Genomic DNA, 20376 nt, shown 5'->3' with positions numbered 1-20376 from the left:
GTCAAATATTTTCACAAAAAAACAAGAACAGCCTTAAAGGGCCCCTGTACTGATTCTGGATTGTCATAAATGTTTTGTATATATAAAAAAAAATAGTAGCAAAAAGAAAGATACAGCAGTCGGCACTACCATCTGAGTAGTCGGGCCCCTTGTAACGTGGTATTTCATATGGTAGATATCGGGTCTTAGTTGGAGGTGCTTCTACACAGTAGGAAATATTTCATATATATGTAGAGATATACGTCAGATCTGATGAAGCGCGGAGAAGTCGCGTGAAACTGTCATAGCAGAGGGGTTTGGCATCTGTCCAGTTTTTACCTGCCACGATGGTTTTTGTATGTACAAAGCATGAATAAAGTTGGTCTACTGAATGGTGAGTGCCCACAGCTTCTCTTCTTTTGATGACTACTTAAAAAAAAATAGTAAAGACAATGTATCATCAGCAAATAATATTCAAATCAGAATTTTCTTATAATCAATGAAAAAATGTGATTATATATTCTATAACTGTTCATATAAAAAATCATGGTATATTGCAGTTCTAACACTGGCCACTAGAGCTGACAATAGGCTGATGCATTGTGTTGTAGCTCGCTTGTCAGCTATGCTGTGTAGACTGGGGCATAATGAGCAGTGTCATCTCATTATCATTAGAACATGGGAGAGTTACTGACATCTTTAGTGTACTGATGAAGCATAGGTCGGGCAGGATAGTAACACTATACTCTATTATAACATTAAAACATGCACATAAGGTACTATATGACTTTGCAGTCATATACACAGCATGTGTGTCATGTATGTTGTCGATTATTTATGTACAATTTTGTGGAATATTGTTGTTTTCAAATCGGCCACTAGACCTGACTAGACCTTATTTTTGCAGATCACTTATCAGCTTTGCTGTGTAGACTGGCACAGATTGGGCAGAGTCATATTATTATGATGAGAAGGTACCTTACCTTACCTTAACATTAAAACCACTTGTGTATTATGTAATTATGTACTGGGTACGTTTTTTTTTCAGCTATGATTGCAAATGATCCCTAAATCACCCCCCTAAAGTACTCGTAGCATCCACTTCATGTTTGGAGGTCTGATAATGTGTGGGCTTTGCTAATATTCCAGGGACTGATTAGAGCTCATTAGCAAAAATGGCTGAAATAATGGCTGAATGAAGTTTATGGGCCATAAACAGGTGAAAAAAGGACCTAGTGCTTAAAAGGGTACTTTGGCGATTTTTTTCTCTTACTGAAATTAACTGGTGTCAGAAAATTTTGTATTTTACCTCTATTTAAAAATCTGAGTTTCAGTCCACTTCCAGTACTTATCAGCTGCTGTATGTCCGACAGGAAGTTGTATATTCTTTTCAGTCTGACACCGTGCTCTCTGCTGCCACCTCTGTCCATGTCAGGAACTGTCCAGAGCAGGAGAGGTTTTCTAGGTTTTTCTGGACAGTTCCTGACATGGACAGAGGTGGCAGCAGAGAGCACGGTGTCAGACTGGATAGAATATACCACTTCCTACAGGACATACAGCAGCTGATAAGTACTGGAAGCCTTTTTTTTTATTAAATAGAAGTAATTTACCCCAGTACTTTATTTTTATACTCACTCACATACTGTATAAACCATATTGTTTACATATGGCCATCTTTGTCCATGTTCTGGTTTCAGAATGTGGGAGTTAAAAAATAAGTTAAAAATAGAATCTATAGATGAAGAAACATAATTACAAGCACTAAATGTCAGAAACAACATGAACCCGTTCCATGCAATGATTCCGGAGACTCTGAGTGCTCTTATTGTTGGTGATTTATAATTATTTACTGTATAATTTATAATTATTACAGAAGCCGCTGCTGGGTTACATGATTCCTCTTGGCCATTACCAGCAAGATGCTATAAAATCTGCAGTAAAACAAAGAGCTGCTATAATCTGGAGCCGGTACATTGGGATTTCTTAAAGGAACAGGTTAACTACATGCCTAGGAAGGCTGACCACTTAGTAGTCTGGGAAAACAGGTTTTCGGCTACTGCAAGACCTGATATGATCAGGGCCAGCTCCAGGTTTTTGCGGGCCCTTGGGCGGCAGAGCCTCAGTGGGCCCCTCATTTACACACTATGCGCAATAACTTTAGACACCACTAACATGTACAAACATACATTATTGACATAGACACTGACACACTCAGACACTGACACACAGAACTTACAGCTCAGTCTTCTCCCTCTTCCTCTTTGTCAGGTGTTCTCCACACTGTAAGGTTCAGGACCTGCAGGTCATGTGATCAGGTCCTTATCCCTTTTCTCTCTCTCTGTGCAGATCCTGCTCTGTCTCCTGTGTTTTCTGATGTTCAGTTCTCACCCTGCACTACAGGGAGCAGGCTGTGGGCCCAGCGCTTGCCCAGGTAAGCCTTGTGCTGACGCCGGCCCTGGATATAATGGTCATATGACTGACACTCACATAATGCCAAGGAATAGCTAAAAAGATAAGAAAATGTGCCAATGTACTGGGTAAATTAATTCATACCCATTGCATTATTTTCAATGGAACCAGTAAAAATCTGACACTTGACACTACTGGAACTCATGCTCTGGACCTGTACCATTAAGACCTGCCCAATGCAGGTTTGACTGAAATAACCACACAGAACAAATGTCCCTTATTACCAGGCTGAGGCAGTCAAAGAATTTCTGTTTCACTTTGAATAACACATTTCCTTGGAATGGTGCTATGGACAACAGTGTTTATATCACCATGTGGACAAATGCTTGTCCAGAGCATCACAGTGTAAACCATGCATGATGCTGAACAATATAGGGTTTGGGGACACTATTAATTAGTTCAGAAGCTCCCACTCCATGTTGTTATGGACAAAAGTGTTTAAATTGTCATGTGAACACAGGTGGGTGTATAACACTGTGATGTAAATGTGTGCAGTGCTATGGACTACAGTGTTTAAACTGGCTTGTGAACGCAGGCAGGCATCGAACACTATAGTATAAATGTGTGCATATGGTGCTGAAGAATAACAGGTTATTGATATCATAACAGTGCTATAAACAACAGTGTTTAAATTACCATGTGAACACATGCTTGCATATAATGTTGCAAAGTAAATGGGTTAATGACCAAGCAGCAAAAAAATTAACCACCAATATATTTTTGGAAGAAAACTTTTTATTTCTTTACCTCCTCACTGAAAACGTACTGTCTGTGGTGCTGAACAATAACAGGTCATTGATATCATAACAGTGCTATAGACAACAGGGCTTAAATTACCATGTGAACACATGCTTGCATATAATGTTGCAAAGTAAATGGGTTAATGACCAAGCAGCAAAAAAAATTAACCACCAATATATTTTTGGAAGAAAACTTTTTATTTCTTTACCTCCTCACTGAAAACGTACTGTCTGTGGTGCTGAACAATAACAGGTTATTGATATCAATTATATATATATATATATATATATATACACACTACCATTCAAAAATTTTCAATGAAGATAACTTTAAACTACTCCTAACTTTAAACATATACACTCTATACATTGCTAATGTGGTAAATGACTATTCTAGCTACAAATGTCTGGTTTTTGGAGCAATATCTATATAGGTGTATAGAGGCCCATTTCCAGCAACTATTACTTCAGTGTTCTAATGGTACAATGTGTTTGCTCTTTGGCTCAGAAGGCTAATTGATGATTAGAAAACCCTTGTGTCACACATCTGAAAACAGTCTAGCTTATTACAGAAGCTACAAAACTGACCTTCCTTTGAGCAGATTGTGTTTCTGGAGCATCACATTTGTGGGGTCAATTAAACACTCAAAATGGCCAGAAAAAGAAAACTTCCATCTGAAACTCGACAGTCTATTCTTGCTCTTAGAAATGAAGGCTATTCCATGCGAGAAATTGGTAAGAAATTGAAGATTTCCTACAACGGTGTGTACTACTCCCTTCAGAGGACAGCACAAACAGGCTCTAACCAGAGTAGAAAAAGAAGTGGGAGGCCGCGTTGCACAACTAAGCAAGAAGATAAGCACATTAGAGTCTCTAGTTTGAGAAACAGACGCCTCACAGGTCCCCAACTGGTATCTTCATTAAATAGTACCCGCAAAACACCAGTGTCAACATCTACAGTGAATAGGCGGCTGCGGGATTTTGGCCTTCAGGGCAGAGTGGCAAAGAAAAAGCCATATCTGAGACTGGCCAATAAAAGAAAAAGATTAAGATGGGAAAAAGAACACAGACATTGGACAGAGGAAGACTGGAAAAAAGTGTTATGGACGGATGAATCCAAGTTTGAGGTGTTTGGATCACAAAGAAGAACACTTGTGAGACGCAGAACAAATGAAAAGATGCTGGAAGAATGCCTGACGCCATCTGTTAAGCATGGTGGAGGTAATGTGATGGTCTGGGGTTGCTTTGGTGCTGGTAAGGTGGGAGATTTGTACAGGGTAAAAGGGATTCTGAATAAGGAAGGCTATCACTCAATTTAGCAACGCCATGCCATACCCAGTGGACAGCGCTTGATTGGAGCCAATTTCATCCTACAACAGGACAATCACCCTAAACACACCTCCAAAATGTGCAAGAACTATTTACAGCAGAAGCCGGCAGCTGGTATTCTATCGGTAATGGAGTGGCCAGCGCAGTCACCAGATCTGAACCCCATTGAGCTGTTGTGGGAGCAGCTTGACCGTATGGTGCGCCAGAAGTGCCCATCCAACCAATCCAACTTGTGAGAGCTGCTTCTAGAAGCGTGGGGTGCAATTTCTCCAGCTTACCTCAACAGATTAATAGCTAGAATGCCAAAGGTGTGCAATGCTGTAATTGCTGCAAAAGGAGAATTCTTTGACAAAAGCAAAGTTTGATGTAAAAACAATGTTATTTCAAATACAAATCATTATTTCTAACCTTGTCAATGTCTTGACTCTATTTTCTATTCATTTCACAACGTATGGTGGTGAATAAGTGGGACTTTTCATGGAAAACACTAAATTGTTTGGGTAAACCCAAAGTTTTGAACGATAGTGTATATCTCCCTGCACAGCGCTATAGACAACAGTGTTTAAATTACCACATGAACGCAGGCTGGCATGTAATGTTGCAATGTAATTTTTTTTTCTCTTTACCTCCTCACTAAAAACATACTGTCTGACACTTCATTATACAATCTGTATTTCTGTACGATGCCTATAACATGGTTAGGCTGTCTCGCTCACGTCTTCTTCACAAATGCTTGGCAGCTCCTGGCTCTGTCTTATATAGTGGCTATGACACAAACACCATGTCATCATTGTGAGACTGTCACTCGCCACTATAGCTCCTCAGAGCTATACCGCAAGGCACAGAGCTGACTGTAAGGGCATTCAGGAGAAGCCTGCTATGCCGTAACCCAAGATCACATTACCATCATAATCATCAGACCGAATGTTTGAGAATTACAGCTGCCATTTTTATTGTTTCGTCCTAAATGTTTGGATTTGCAGAAATCTGTACATTTTGAGAATTTTGAGTCAAACCTCTAGTGATAACATGAGGCAAGGTTCCTGTACATCCCCGGCCACCCCCTTCATCCTGGGGTCACTGGAGGCTGTATACGGGCCAGATGACAGTAACAAGCGGTGATAGGTAAGAGGGGTAATAACATGAAGAACATTTTCTCCATGGGGTTGTATGTGGAGTAGATGACAGATGATGGGGTAGAGGATGATAACTCTTCCCTTCATCCTGGAGGCACCAGAGTCTGTACAGGGTAACAGGCTGCACTTGGTAAGAGAGGTGATACCATGAAGTAAAGTTTTATATCAGCCTAGGAGATCTATCCTGTCGACATGAAGGCTATGTAAGAAGATTCTCGGTGACTATACATATAGGAGGATTACTGGGCACACGCGCCATTGTGCAACATTTCAGACTTCAGCTTTGTGCATTTGATGGCTCCCAGTGAGCAGAGGTTGACGGTTCTCTGTTTCCCGGAGGATCCTGCCTTGATGCAGAACAGCTGCTCATTGTTCTCCGGGCATTGAGAAGGAAGAAGGCAGAAACACTGAGAATCTGCGAAAAATTAAGAAGATATAGTCTCAGTCTATGGAATACAGAAGTGTGTATTTGGGGCATGTTCTGTATGTTGGCAGCACCAACAAGCCATTGCTAGACGGCCATTGCATTAGATGGTGGCTGCCATTATCTACATCCCCAAAAGAAACCAGGTCAATGAGTAATACCTGTGCATCGCTCCCAGTCATAGCAGAAGTCATATCCACACGGCTCCCTCTTTGTGCTGCTTGTCGACAGAGATTTTCGGTCCCGCACCCAGTTTAGGTTGACATCTCTGCAGGCGCCGTTATTTAGGAATTGAAGCTGTCTTGTTCCTTGGCAGCGCTCAGCCAAGAAGGCACACTCGGACATAGTGACAGCGTCATCAATCCCTTCATCGTGGACGCAGAGATCTACTGTGCAGTCCCTACAAGAGGAGGCAATTCTAAGTATGGTGATCACATTCAAAGCAATGGCGCTATTTACCACTGTGTAGGATGAGAATGAGGAAGGTTCGTAAATATGGCGCTCTCTACAAACTTTCCAGACTGAAAATCTGCCTACATTTGGGCTATGTTCACACTACGTAAAATAACGGCCGTTGTTTTCACCGGCCGGACTTTTGCGACCAAAACTTCGGCCTTAGAATTACGAGCGTACAGGCTAGTCGTGAAACTACGGCCATTGTTGAAATTTGCTTCCTAGCATGTTTATAAGCGGGATGAAACAGGTCATTTACTTTAAATACTGCGCCCAGCCCGAGAAACCACTCAGAAATTTTTTACATCAAAATCAAGTTTAATTCGGCAGATATTTTATAGAAGTTTTACGTTCACAGATGCATTGAAATCCATGGCCGTTGTTGCAGCATGGCCGGAAATAATTGACATGTTCATTTTTCACAGGGACGTATAAACAACGGCCGTTATCTGATACATAGTGTGCATTCAACGGCCGTAGTTACATTGCATTGCAGTCATAGGGAACCTCAAAACAACGGCCAAAGTTTTACGGCGAGGACACAAGAGATTCACAAAGAGTGGACTGCTGCTGGAGTCAGTGCTTCAAAAGCCACCACATCCAGACGTCTGCAGGACATGGGCTACAAGTGTTGCATTCCATGTGTCAAGCCACTCGTGACCAATAAACAACGCCAGAAGCGTCTTATCTGGGCCAAGGAAAAGAAGAACTGGACTTTTGATCAGTGGTCTAAGGCAGGGCTGTAGCAAAGGGGGGTTAGGGGGCGCAGCTGCCCCGGGCGCAGAGACCAGGGGGGGGGGGGCGCCATCACAGGGAGCAGAGAGAAGGATCACAGTGGATGAGGCAGCCTGGAAGCCTCCTGCCCTCTCAGTGTGGGGAGACAGGAGACGATTTTTACTTGATCAAAAGAGGTATTTCCTATACTGTATTGTCTCCTGGCTGCTGTTTAGCTATAATTTGCGCAAAATCGCTGCGTTTTTACCTACATTTTGCACAAATCAGGGCTAAACAGCAGCCAGGAGACAGTACAGCAAAGTTACTGTGTAGATGGTGAAGGACCTTGACATGTGACTATGATGTCACCGCAGGTCCTGTATGTACACCTCACTATGGAGGAGGAATAAAGAAAATACAGGTGTGGAAAGGGGAGGACAATCAGGGGTGCCCAGTCTGGGGAGGGGGGGGGGGGGGGGTGAAGGGTGCCCAGTCTGGAAGGGGGCAGGGGGGTACAGGGTGACACCAGTCTGGGATAGGGGGAGACACACAAGAGTGTGTCCAGTGTCTATTTAGGGGTCTGGTCTGGTTGTACATTATCTGGTTGTACGTTATACTTAACGCCTTAATAACTGCCCTCTCCAAATATATATTACATTTATATAAACCTCACCTACTATCTGCAGAGCTAGGGAACCTTGGCTCTCCAGCTGTTGCAGAACTACAACTCCCATCATGTCTGGACAGCCAAAGTTTTAGCTTTAACTGTCCATGTATACGGCCATTGTTTTACGTAGTGTGAACATAGCCCAATAATACAGCCTGTAGTATGTGTCAGGGTCACTGGTATAGTATGTGGGCCTTACACTTCTTACCCACAATCCTGATTAGGTGACATGCAGACACATCGAGAACCTACTTGCTTCTCTCCCGGGCTGCATTTCCCTTGAAATGTCTTTTGTTGCACTAAAAAAAAAAAAAGATTGGACTTGAGGTGATGCTGAGACTTTCTGCTGTGATAGGGGAAAAGGGAGCTGCTGCAATCACTGCCTTGTCCCAAGTCCGCATGTTTTTTCCAGAAACTCCACACTGCCCATCGGTCAAATAGTGGTGTTGAAATTTGACAGATCCCATTGAAGTCAATGGGACCCCTTGGCATCCATTGGTTACCATTGTGCAAGGGACCATCCTGTTTTGTTTTTCACCCTGGAATGAAGCCTCCAACTTAAATGTGAACCTAGCTCGATAGACTACAATGCAGTACTAATGTCGCAGGCTTAAAGTGGTATACCGCTCTGAGTTAACCCTTAATATGTTGCTGCCCAGATGCAGAACATAACAAACAGCCTAGTCTTACCTATCTGCGCTCCCCAGTGTCCTCCTATGTCATCTTCAGTCCCCGGCTGAACGATCCCGCCTCTACCATACTTACTTAATTATATGGGGCATTAAGGGGTTAACCATTCCGAGACTGTACATAGACCAGATTCTGCCTCAGCCATATGGTGACTTTGCCTGAGTAAGGCACACAGCTCCATCTATATACTGGCTTCTATGACCCTATATACAATGTGAGAAGCTGACATGTACCTTTTTCACAGCCCAGTTCCCCCTGGACAGGTGGGCTCCACTCATAGTCACGTCCGCACGTGTAGCGATTTCCCCCAGTGACTGTAAATCCGGACGGACAACTTAACTGAATCACTTCTCCGACTTTATATTCTGACTTGAAGGGGGACACTGTGACATTATCAGTTTTAGATGGCCGGGGGCACGTCGTCCCTAAGGGGGAAGAATATAAAAGTGATAGCACACACCGACCTCATATCTCACTGACAAATCAGAAAATTCAGGTTTTCTATGTAAATAGGAAATCTATTAATATCAATGGCGGACAACATGTCCTCTTCTGAAGAGATGAAAGCCTTCAATACTTTTCCTGGTGCCCCGGTCACTTTGTTCTAGCAATCCTGATCCAACTGCTGCGACCCCAAATGATAAAATATTATAGTAAAATCACATAAAGTAACCCCTTTAAATTATCCCTCTAAGTGCTCCAGGGATGATATTTTTGTCTCGCCCTGTGTAGTAATAAGGGAATAAATTATATGAAATGACAGAGCCATTACAGGTTAACCTGCGCTACCTGCATCTCCTGCTCTGCTTACAGCCCATTGCCTGCAGGGATATCATCTATGCTCCGTCTCCTCCTCTATAAATCCATCACCATTTTGCAGCTATGAGATGGCGGCCTATTAAGAGGCCAGGAGCTGGGGCGACATTTCCATATAAATGAGATCAGTAAATTAGAAGCACACTTACTGATACACTCCATGTGCTCTTGTTTCCACGTTCCGTCTGGAAGACATCTTAAGAACTGAAACCCAGAAAGTTCATAACCAGAAAAGCAGACGACTTCTATCTCCTCAGCCACCGAATACCACATCTTCTGATTCTGAGCAGAGAAACCTGAATTACTTTACAATCACAAACTTCTATAAGGAGAACATCAGGGGAGTAACATGAAAGAAAGGCAGGGCTATCTATCTATCTATCTATCTATCATCTATCTATCTATCTATCTATCTATCTATCTATCTATCTATCTATCATCTATCTATCTATCTATCTATCTATGTAAAGTAGATTGTCGGCACTCCGGATACCGTGAAAAAACAGTACAAATATATTCCAAATTGTCACAGCATTACAGAAAGACAACGTTTCTGTGGCCTCTCGCCACCATTTTCAAGCCGGTATCCGGAGTGCCGACAATCTACTTTACATATCTACAAGTGGGCTCGAGGTTGGAGTTCCTTGCCTGGCACCCTTATTCTCCTGAGTGCCGCTGAATTTACTTAAAGATATCTATCTATCTATCTATCTATCTATCTCCTTCCTATCTATTAACTATCTATCTATCTATCTATCTATCTATCTATCTATCTATCTATCTCCTATCTATCTATCTATCTATCTATCTATCTATCTATCTATCTATCTATCTATCTATCTCCTTGCTATCGATTATCTATCTATCTATCTATCTATCTATCTCCTATCTATCTATCTATCTATCTATCTATCTATCTATCTATCTATCTATCTATCTATCTCCTGAGCAGAGAAACCCGAATTACTTTACAATCACAAACTTCTATAAGGAGAACATCAGGGGAGTAACATGAAAGAAAGGCAGGTCTATCTATCTATCTATCTATCTATCTATCTATCTATCTATCTATCTATCTGTCTGTCTGTCTGTCTGTCGTCTATCTATCTATCTATCTATCTATCTATCTATTATCTATCTATTATCTATCTCCTATCTATCTATCTATCTATCTATCTATCTATCTATCTATCTATCTATAAGAATAAAGAGCAGCACTCCAAAGGTAACCTGTGGTGCCAGCGGTAAATCCAGACCAAGGATTTCAGTAGCTAGTCCAAGAGTATAAATCCCGCAGCACACAAAAAAGTAAGTGTAAAAAAGTGTAATTTATTCCATCAGTGTAGAAAACATGCAGCAAAAGTGACGCGACGTTTCGATGATCTCCATCATCATTTTCAAGCGTACAAAGCAGTGAACAGAGCAAGTATTTATACAGGTGTAGCAATTACAAACAGCAAATCATTAGTCAAAGGTAAAACAGGCTAATTATTCAGCATGTGTGGTGATTGAATCAAGTGAACAGAGTCCTAGTGCAGTACGATCGCAATCCTGCGAATGATATTCCCACATGTGAAAAGAAGTGTCCATAAAAAGATACTTGAAATGTCAAACAGAGACCTCTTCATAAATATAAAAAACTTCAGATACATTAAATCATGTTTAGCTGAGATCAAGACTCCCGAACTCACTCTCCAGGCACGGATACGTAGCATGCACGTGATCTAGATGTCGGTCACGTGTAGAGAAAAAGTTTCATTCATAAAAAGCTGCTGAAGTACAGACTGCAGGAGAATAATAAGCATATAGGCAGATTAGCTGTACCGGCTCAGGGGAAGTTCAGGCATCACCGACTTTGGATCCTCGCCTTCACTATTACTGTATATCGTACAGCCATAGCGCTCAAAAGAGAACCACAGCGCACGTACCGTACAGAAACCCCTTCAGCGCCGGATGGCCCCTCCAGGCCGTATTCACACAGGGTAAATGGTATAAATTCTCCTGGTCATGGTCCATACTCGCAGAAAACAAATTGCCGTGTTGATGGATGGGGTGAGTTCAGTTGTCCTTACGATCTACAGAAATAAAGTAAAAAAGTAAGTATAAATTAATATATATACATTAAATTCATATATGTACATTAGGTATAAATACTAAAGATCACAAATTCATTCACCGACATGGGGGGGTCCTCAAGAGCAGACAATAGGGCAAACCATCATCTGTACATACCCTTACTGACCTTATATTCCACATTTAGGCCACCAGGGGCCAATGTTTTTAACTCATAAATCCATTGGAGTTCCTTGCGTTTCAATAGTGTAAGTCTGTCCCCCCCTCGTTTTGGGGGCAGAATCCTATCTACAAGCATAAACTTTAGGTCTCTCTCGGTATGTCCAGCTTCAGTGAAATGTTTGGATACAGGAAGGTCTAGTCTCATTTTTCTAATTGTATATCGATGGTGGTTAATCCGTGTCTTGAAGTCATGTGTGGTTTCACCCACGTAAAGCTTATTGCACGGGCACCACAGAATGTAAATTACCCAGTCTGACTCGCATGTAAGAAAATGTTTGATTTCATATTTTTTGTTAGACAATGGGTGCATGAAATGTGTGCCCTTGTTCATGTATTTGCAATTAATGCATCTCACACATGGGTAGGAGCCTTTCTTAGGTGGTGCCAGGTATCTTTGAGCTACAGTAATAGGACCAGTGATATCAGTTTTAACTAGTATATCCCTGAGATTAGATCCACGTCTGTAGGAAAGCAATGGGGGAACCTGGAATTCAGCAATATTGGGATGTGTTTTTAACTATATTCCAATGTTTGTTAATAATATTGCCGATCTTGGAGGAAAAATGTGTAAAGGTGGAGATAAAGGGGATGCGTTCTACTCCTGTGTCTCTATTGACCCTTTGTAGGAGTTTCTTCCTCTCCATTAGTTTAGTTTTATTACGACACTCCTGTAGTAACCCTGTGGGGTAACCCCTCTCTCTGAATTCATCCACCATAGTATTTAAGGTGTTGTCCAAGTGTTCATCGCACTGTACAATCCTGCGTGCCCTCATCATCTGGCTAGTAGGCAATGCCTTGACCATTTTAGATGGGTGGCAGCTGGAGAAATGCAACATATTATTGCAGTCAGTAGGTTTTTTGTAAAGACTAGTGACTAGCTTATTGTCCCGTGATTCAACATTCACATCCAAGTAATGGATGTGAGTCTGCTGTACATTGGCTGTGAACTTAATCGTGGAATCTATAGTGTTCAAATAGGAAATAAAGTTGTTGAGTTGTTCCACACCCCCTGTCCATATCATGAAGGCGTCGTCTATGTACCTCCACCAGACAAGCGCATGTCTGAATAGTGGAGATACATAGACGCGCCTTTCTTCCAAGTAGGTCATTACAATATTGGCATAAGTGGGCGCGACATTCGCGCCCATTGCCACGCCCCTCTTCTGCAAGTAGATGTTACCATTGAAGGAAAAGTAATTGTTAGACAATACCAGTTCAAGTAATCTCATAATGAAATCAGTCTCTTTGGCGGACAACTGTATTAGCGGTTATGAGTCATGCAGAGCCCGTAACCCCATATTTTGCTCAATCGATGTGTATAAACTAACTATATCTAGTGTAACTAGCAATGCATTATCTGGGATGTTAAGTTCCTGTATTTGATTAAGGAACTGCGTTGTATCCTGTAGATAAGATTTAGCACCAACTGCAAGGGGCCTAAGTACTCTGTCCAGAAAGATTGATATGTTACTCAAAATGGACCCCCTGCCAGATACAATCGGGCGACCTGGGGGCTGGATCAATGATTTATGTATCTTCGGCAGAAAATAGAGCATAGGCATCTTGGGGTGCTTAATAGTCATAAAATCAACTAGTTTGTCATCAATCATTTTATGTATCATAGCCTCCTCAAGTACTGCGTGGATCTTACGTGCTATATTAAACTTGGGGTCACTGACCAATAAACTGTAAACACTCTCATCACCTAGTTGTCTCTCAGCCTCTGTTAGATAGAGTGCCTTGTCCATAACCACGACTGCACCCCCCTTATCGGCGGGTTTGATAACCAGGTCGTGGTCATGGACAAGGGACTGAACAGCCTGTATATCAGCGGTTGTCATATTAGGTCGGATAACATCACATTCATCATATTCAGCCTTAAGAACCTCCAAGTCTCTCCTTACAAGCTGAAAAAAAGTGTCTACAGATGACGTGACAGCAGGAGGATTGAATTCACTTTCCAATCTCAGACCCAATGCCACAGGGTTACTACAGGAGTGTCGTAATAAAACTAAACTAATGGAGAGGAAGAAACTCATACAAAGGGTCAATAGAGACACAGGAGTAGAACGCATCCCCTTTATCTCCACCTTTACACATTTTTCCTCCAAGATCGGCAATATTATTAACAAACATTGGAATATAGTTAAAAACACACATCCCAATATTGCTGAATTCCAGGTTCCCCCATTGCTTTCCTACAGACGTGAATCTAATCTCAGGGATATACTAGTTAAAACTGATATCACTGGTCCTATTACTGTAGCTCAAAGATACCTGGCACCACCTAAGAAAGGCTCCTACCCATGTGTGAGATGCATTAATTGCAAATACATGAACAAGGGCACACATTTCATGCACCCATTGTCTAACAAAAAATATGAAATCAAACATTTTCTTACATGCGAGTCAGACTGGGTAATTTACATTCTGTGGTGCCCGTGCAATAAGCTTTACGTGGGTGAAACCACACATGACTTCAAGACACGGATTAACCACCATCGATATACAATTAGAAAAATGAGACTAGACCTTCCTGTATCCAAACATTTCACTGAAGCTGGACATACCGAGAGAGACCTAAAGTTTATGCTTGTAGATAGGATTCTGCCCCCAAAACGAGGGGGGGACAGACTTACACTATTGAAACGCAAGGAACTCCAATGGATTTATGAGTTAAAAACATTGGCCCCTGGTGGCCTAAATGTGGAATATAAGGTCAGTAAGGGTATGTACAGATGATGGTTTGCCCTATTGTCTGCTCTTGAGGACCCCCCCATGTCGGTGAATGAATTTGTGATCTTTAGTATTTATACCTAATGTACATATATGAATTTAATGTATATATATTAATTTATACTTACTTTTTTACTTTATTTCTGTAGATCGTAAGGACAACTGAACTCACCCCATCCATCAACACGGCAATTTGTTTTCTGCGAGTATGGACCATGACCAGGAGAATTTATACCATTTACCCTGTGTGAATACGGCCTGGAGGGGCCATCCGGCGCTGAAGGGGTTTCTGTACGGTACGTGCGCTGTGGTTCTCTTTTGAGCGCTATGGCTGTACGATATACAGTAATAGTGAAGGCGAGGATCCAAAGTCGGTGATGCCTGAACTTCCCCTGAGCCGGTACAGCTAATCTGCCTATATGCTTATTATTCTCCTGCAGTCTGTACTTCAGCAGCTTTTTATGAATGAAACTTTTTCTCTACACGTGACCGACATCTAGATCACGTGCATGCTACGTATCCGTGCCTGGAGAGTGAGTTCGGGAGTCTTGATCTCAGCTAAACATGATTTAATGTATCTGAAGTTTTTTATATTTATGAAGAGGTCTCTGTTTGACATTTCAAGTATCTTTTTATGGACACTTCTTTTCACATGTGGGAATATCATTCGCAGGATTGCGATCGTACTGCACTAGGACTCTGTTCACTTGATTCAATCACCACACATGCTGAATAATTAGCCTGTTTTACCTTTGACTAATGATTTGCTGTTTGTAATTGCTACACCTGTATAAATACTTGCTCTGTTCACTGCTTTGTACGCTTGAAAATGATGATGGAGATCATCGAAACGTCGCGTCACTTTTGCTGCATGTTTTCTACACTGATGGAATAAATTACACTTTTTTACACTTACTTTTTTGTGTGCTGCGGGATTTATACTCTTGGACTATCTATCTATCTATCTATCTATCTCCTATCTATCTGTCTGTCTATCTATCTATCTATCTGTCTATCTATCTCCTTCCTATCTATTATCTATCTATCTAGCTCCTACCTACAGTGGTTTGCAATAAATTAGAATATCAACAATTTTTTATTTCAGTAATTCAATTCAAAAAGTGACCTCATATATTCTATTGAGTCATTACATACAGAGTGAACTTTTTTAAGCATTTATTTCTGTTAAAGTTGATGATTATGGATTACAGTCAAGAAAAAAACAAAAGTCAGTATTTTAGAAAATTAGAATAATGCACCCAAAACACCTGCAGTGGCTTCCTAAGTGTTATAAAAGGTCCCTTAAGGCCCTATTCCACGGAACTATTATCTTCCGTATTCGGCCGATATCGGCCGCTACGGACGATAATCGTCCCGAGGAATAGAGTGCAACGATCAGCCAACATCGTTCATGTCGACTGATATAGCAGCGATCTGCTGCCGTTGCTCTGTTTAATAGGTATCCTATGGGCTGCCCGGACGATTAGCGATCACCTGGGAACCCCCCCCCCCCCCCCCGCAGCTCACCACCCGCCCCTCCCAGCACTTGCTGCCGCCGTGTTGAATAGCTGAGAGCGCTCGTTTGCTCCTCTAAACGACCTGTGGAATAGGGGCATTAGTCTGGTTCAGTATGCAACACAATCATGGGGAAGACTGCTGACTTGACAGATGTCCAGAAGGCAGTCATTCACACACTCTACAAGGAGGGTAATTAACAAAAGTTCATTGCTAAAGAAGCTGGCTGTTCTCAGAGTGCTGTATCAAAGTATATTAATGGAAAGTTGTGTGGAAGGAAAAAGTGTGGTAGAAAAAGGTGCACTAGCAACCGGGAGAACCGCAGTCTTAACAGGATTGTGACAAAAATGCCATTAAAAAATTTGGGAGAGATTCACAAAGAGTGGACTGCTGCTGGAGTCAGTGCTTCAAAAGCCACCACATCCAGACGTCTGCAGGACATGGGCTACAAGGGTTGCATTCCATGTGTCAAGCCACTCCTGAACCAAAGAACACTGCACTATGGAGGAGGAAGAAAGAAAATACAGGTGTGTGGAAAGGGGAGGACAATCAGGGGTGCCCAGTCTGGGGAGGGGAGTGAAGGGTGCCCAGTCTGGAGGGGGCAGAGGGGTACAGGGTGACACCAGTCTGGGATGGAGGGAGACACACAAGAGTGTCCAGTGTCTATTTAGGGGTCTGATCTGGTTGTACATTATTCTATACTTAACCCCTTAATAACTGCCCTCTCCAAATATATATCACATTTATATAAACCTCACCTACTATCTGCAGAGGTAGGGAACCTTGGCTCTCCAGCTGTTGCAGAACTACAACTCCCATAATGTCCGGACAGCCAAAGTTTTAGCTTTAACTGTCCATGTATGATGGGAGTTGTAGTTTTGCAACAGCTTGAGAGCCAAGGTTCCCTACGCCAATCTATAAAGCACCTGTATCTGTATATACAGCGACCATGATACAAGAGTCATTTTTCTAAATTATTTCTATTTTGAATTTGGTGACGGAATACCATACTGGAGGTATTACTGCTGTTGTCTCCGCTGCTGAGTGGAGTTGACCGAACCTTGGGAAATCCAAGGTTTGATCAAGCTCGAACATTCATAAACCTGCCACATTAGACTGCTGAAGACTGCCCGAGTACCGCCTAGAATTCCAGGATTCAGCCTTTGTAATAGCCTAGGTAATAGGCTGAATCCCGGAATTCCAGGCGGTACCCGGGCACTCTCCTACTTCCCCACGGACTGGGAAGACATCAGCAATCTAATGCGGCAGGTTCGTGAATGTTCGAGTTCGATCAACTCTACTGATGAGCGTACCTGTGCATTAGGAGACGGCACCATAGAATCACATTACACTGGGTGTCACACTGGAGATAGATCAGGAAGCTTCGCCTCCTAATTCGCAGGTACAAACGGCAGGGAGCGGAGACAACAGCACCTCCACAGGTACCGACAGCAGGGAGCGGAGACAACGGCGCCTCCACAGGTACAGACAGCAGGGAGCGGAGACAACGGCGCCTCCTCAGGTACAGACAGCAGGGAGCGGAGACAACTGCGCCTCCTCAGGTACAGACAGCAGGGAGCAGAGACAACTGCGCCTCCTCAGGTACAGACAGCAGGGAGCAGAGACAACTGCGCCTCCTCAGGTACAGACAGCAGGGAGCAGAGACAACTGCGCCTCCTCAGGTACAGACAGCAGGGAGCAGAGACAACTGCGCCTCCTCAGGTACAGACAGCAGGGTGCGGAGACAACGGCGCCTTCGTTAAGGTACTTAGGGACCAAATTTTAAATGGGAAAAATTGAAGTACTTTAAAAAATGCTGATTGAGCCCAGAGCTGCCTGATAATCATTCTTCATAAAAACATTCCAGGTATACAGTAAATATAACAGTGCTGCCAGCAGAGATTAGCGAATCGCACATCTAACCAATCACTCATCTAAACTTCATTAATAAAGATATATATATATGTTATATACCAGCAGTGAAGGGAAAACATGGGCCTCCCTGTCCTTACTGCGCACACAAAGGGGGGGGGGGGGGCGGCGGCAAATTGAATCTTTGCCCCGGGTGCAGGAGAGCATAGCTACACCTCTGGTCCAAGGTGCTGATTTCAGATGAAAGTAAATTTTGCACTTCATTTGGAAATCAAGGTCCCTTGAGGAAGAGTGGAGAGGCACAGTCCAAGCTGCTTGAGGTCTAGTGTGAAGTTCCCACAATCAGTGATGGTTTGGGGAGCCATGTCATCTGCTGGTGTAGGGTCACTGTGTTTCATCAAAGTCCCCGCTGCCGTCTACCAGGAAATTTTAGAGAACTTCATGCTTCCCTCTGCTGAAAAGATTTTTGGAGATGGAGTTTTCATCTTCCAGCAGGATTTGGCACCTGTCCACACTGCCAAAAGTACCAATACCTGGTTTACTAACCACAGCATCACTGTGCTTGATTGGCCAGCAAACTCACCAGACCTTAACCCCATAGAGAATTTATGGGAATTGTCAAGAGGAAGATGAAAGACACCAGACCCAAAAATACAGACGAGCTAAAGGCCGCTATCAAAGCAACCTGGGCTTCAACAACACCTCTGCAGTGCCATCAGCTGATCGCCTCCATGCCACATTGCCGCATTGATGGTTTGATTGATGGTTTTATATACTATTCAAATTTTCTGAAATACTGACTTTTGGGTTTTTCTTGGCTGTAATCCATAATCATTAACTTTAACAGAAATAAACGCCTGAAAAAGTTCACTCCGTATGTAATGACTCTATAGAATATATGAGATCACTTTTTAAATTGAATTACTGAAAAAAAAATTTTTTGTTGATATTCTAATTTATTGCAAACCACTGTCTCTATCTTATCCCTCTTTCTCTCGCTCTCAGATGTAACTTATAAAGTAACACTATAAATAAATCCTGAGCGTTCTCCGTATTCCTTGTCCACATGATCTATATCACTATAAACCTCAGACCCATTTTTATCAGTTTCAGGAACGTTACTTTATTTCAGTTTACAAGTCAATAAAACAGAGAAATTGCTGATTCTACTTTTTCTCACCGGCTTCGATAATAACAAAAACAATGGAAATAGAAAGTAATAAAATATCATCTCAGTTACATAAATCATGGTGATCACGGTGAATAGTATACGGTCATGACAAAATAACTAAAGTATCCACAGGGAAACAGGGAGATGAATAGCAGGGAGATCACTGTATGGTTTGGTGGAAGAAACAAGGCAACTACTGGGTGATCAGACAGGCAGGGGCGGGCTGGGCCGGGGGGCAGGGTGGCATCTGCCCCCCGGGCCGTTCTTCCCCACTTCATTGAAGGGCCGCACAGCTGTCACTCACTGACAGCTGGTTGAAGGTGTTAGGGCCCTGCAGCTTCTTGCCTCCCCAGCGCTCTTTTCTCTGTCACCTAAGAGCGCTGAGAGGCCAGGCTGTATTGCGGGCCACCGCTGAAGCTCCGCCCCCTCCACGCCGTCAAGCCCCGCCCCCTTAGCAGACCCCTATACTTTTAACTAAAGCCTATGAGGCTTATAGTTAAAAGTAAACTGCTGCACCTTCTCCCTCCGGCCACTAGGGGCTGCTCTCTCCCCCCAGCTGCCACTAATACAGCCTGGATAGAGGAGCCGGAAAATTGAGAAGATGGTGGTCTGCAGGGAGCCAGGTAATTACTGGAGCCTACAGAGCAATCCCTGCAGCCCCCCTATCCCTCCCCACACACAGCATCCCCTGCAGCCCCCCATCCCCACACACACAGCATCCCCTGCAGCCCCCCATCCCCACACACACAGCATCCCCTGCAGCCCCCCATCCCCACACAGCATCCCCTGCAGCCCCCCATCCTCCCACACACACAGCATCCCCTGCAGCCCCCCCATCCCCACACACACAGCATCCCCTGCAGCCCCCCTATCCCCACACACACAGCATCCCCTGCAGACCCCCATCCCTACACACACAGCATCTCCTGCAGCCCCCTCCATCCCCCCACACAGCATCCCCTGCAGCCCCCCCTATCCCCAAACACAGCATCCCCTGCAGACCGCCCTATCTCCAAACACAGCATCCCCTGCAGCCCCCCCCTATCCCCAAACACAGCATCCCCGGCAGACCGCCCTATCTCCAAACACAGCATCCCCTGCAGCCCCCCATCCCCACACACACAGCATCCCCTGCAGCCCCCCATCCCCACACACACAGCATCCCCTGCAGCCCCCCATCCCCACACAGCATCCCCTGCAGCCCCCCATCCCCACACACACAGCATCCCCTGCAGCCCCCCATCCCCACACAGCATCCCCTGCAGCCCCCCATCCTCCCACACACACACAGCATCCCCTGCAGCCCCCCCTATCCCCAAACACAGCATCCCCTGCAGACCCCCCTATCTCCAAACACAGCATCCCCTGCA

The 20376-nt window shown here is 43.5% G+C and overlaps 1 protein-coding gene across 2 annotated transcripts in view; it reads right to left on the bottom strand.

The window, feature by feature from the left end:
- Window positions 1-3163: 3163 nt before the first annotated feature.
- Window positions 3164-20376, bottom strand: part of C6 (complement C6) — a 56808-nt gene continuing 39595 nt past the window's right edge. The window contains exons 14-18 of one of the 2 annotated variants that reach the window (XM_069963108.1): window positions 9567-9699; window positions 8835-9026; window positions 8120-8210; window positions 6239-6477; window positions 3164-6068 (exon numbers count right to left, since the gene is read on the bottom strand). In XM_069963108.1, coding sequence (XP_069819209.1) covers window positions 5893-6068; window positions 6239-6477; window positions 8120-8210; window positions 8835-9026; window positions 9567-9699 — 831 coding nt within the window. In that variant the 3' untranslated portion in view covers window positions 3164-5892. Of the gene's footprint in view, window positions 6069-6238; window positions 6478-8119; window positions 8211-8834; window positions 9027-9566; window positions 9700-20376 lie in introns of those variants that run through there. The other variant, XM_069963110.1, reaches the window with a different exon arrangement.

The sequence above is a fragment of the Dendropsophus ebraccatus genome, chromosome 3, assembly GCF_027789765.1.
Source record: "Dendropsophus ebraccatus isolate aDenEbr1 chromosome 3, aDenEbr1.pat, whole genome shotgun sequence".
Lineage (NCBI taxonomy): Eukaryota > Metazoa > Chordata > Amphibia > Anura > Hylidae > Dendropsophus > Dendropsophus ebraccatus.
Note: the sequence above shows the minus strand (reverse complement) of the source record. Positions and strands in the feature narration are given on the sequence as shown.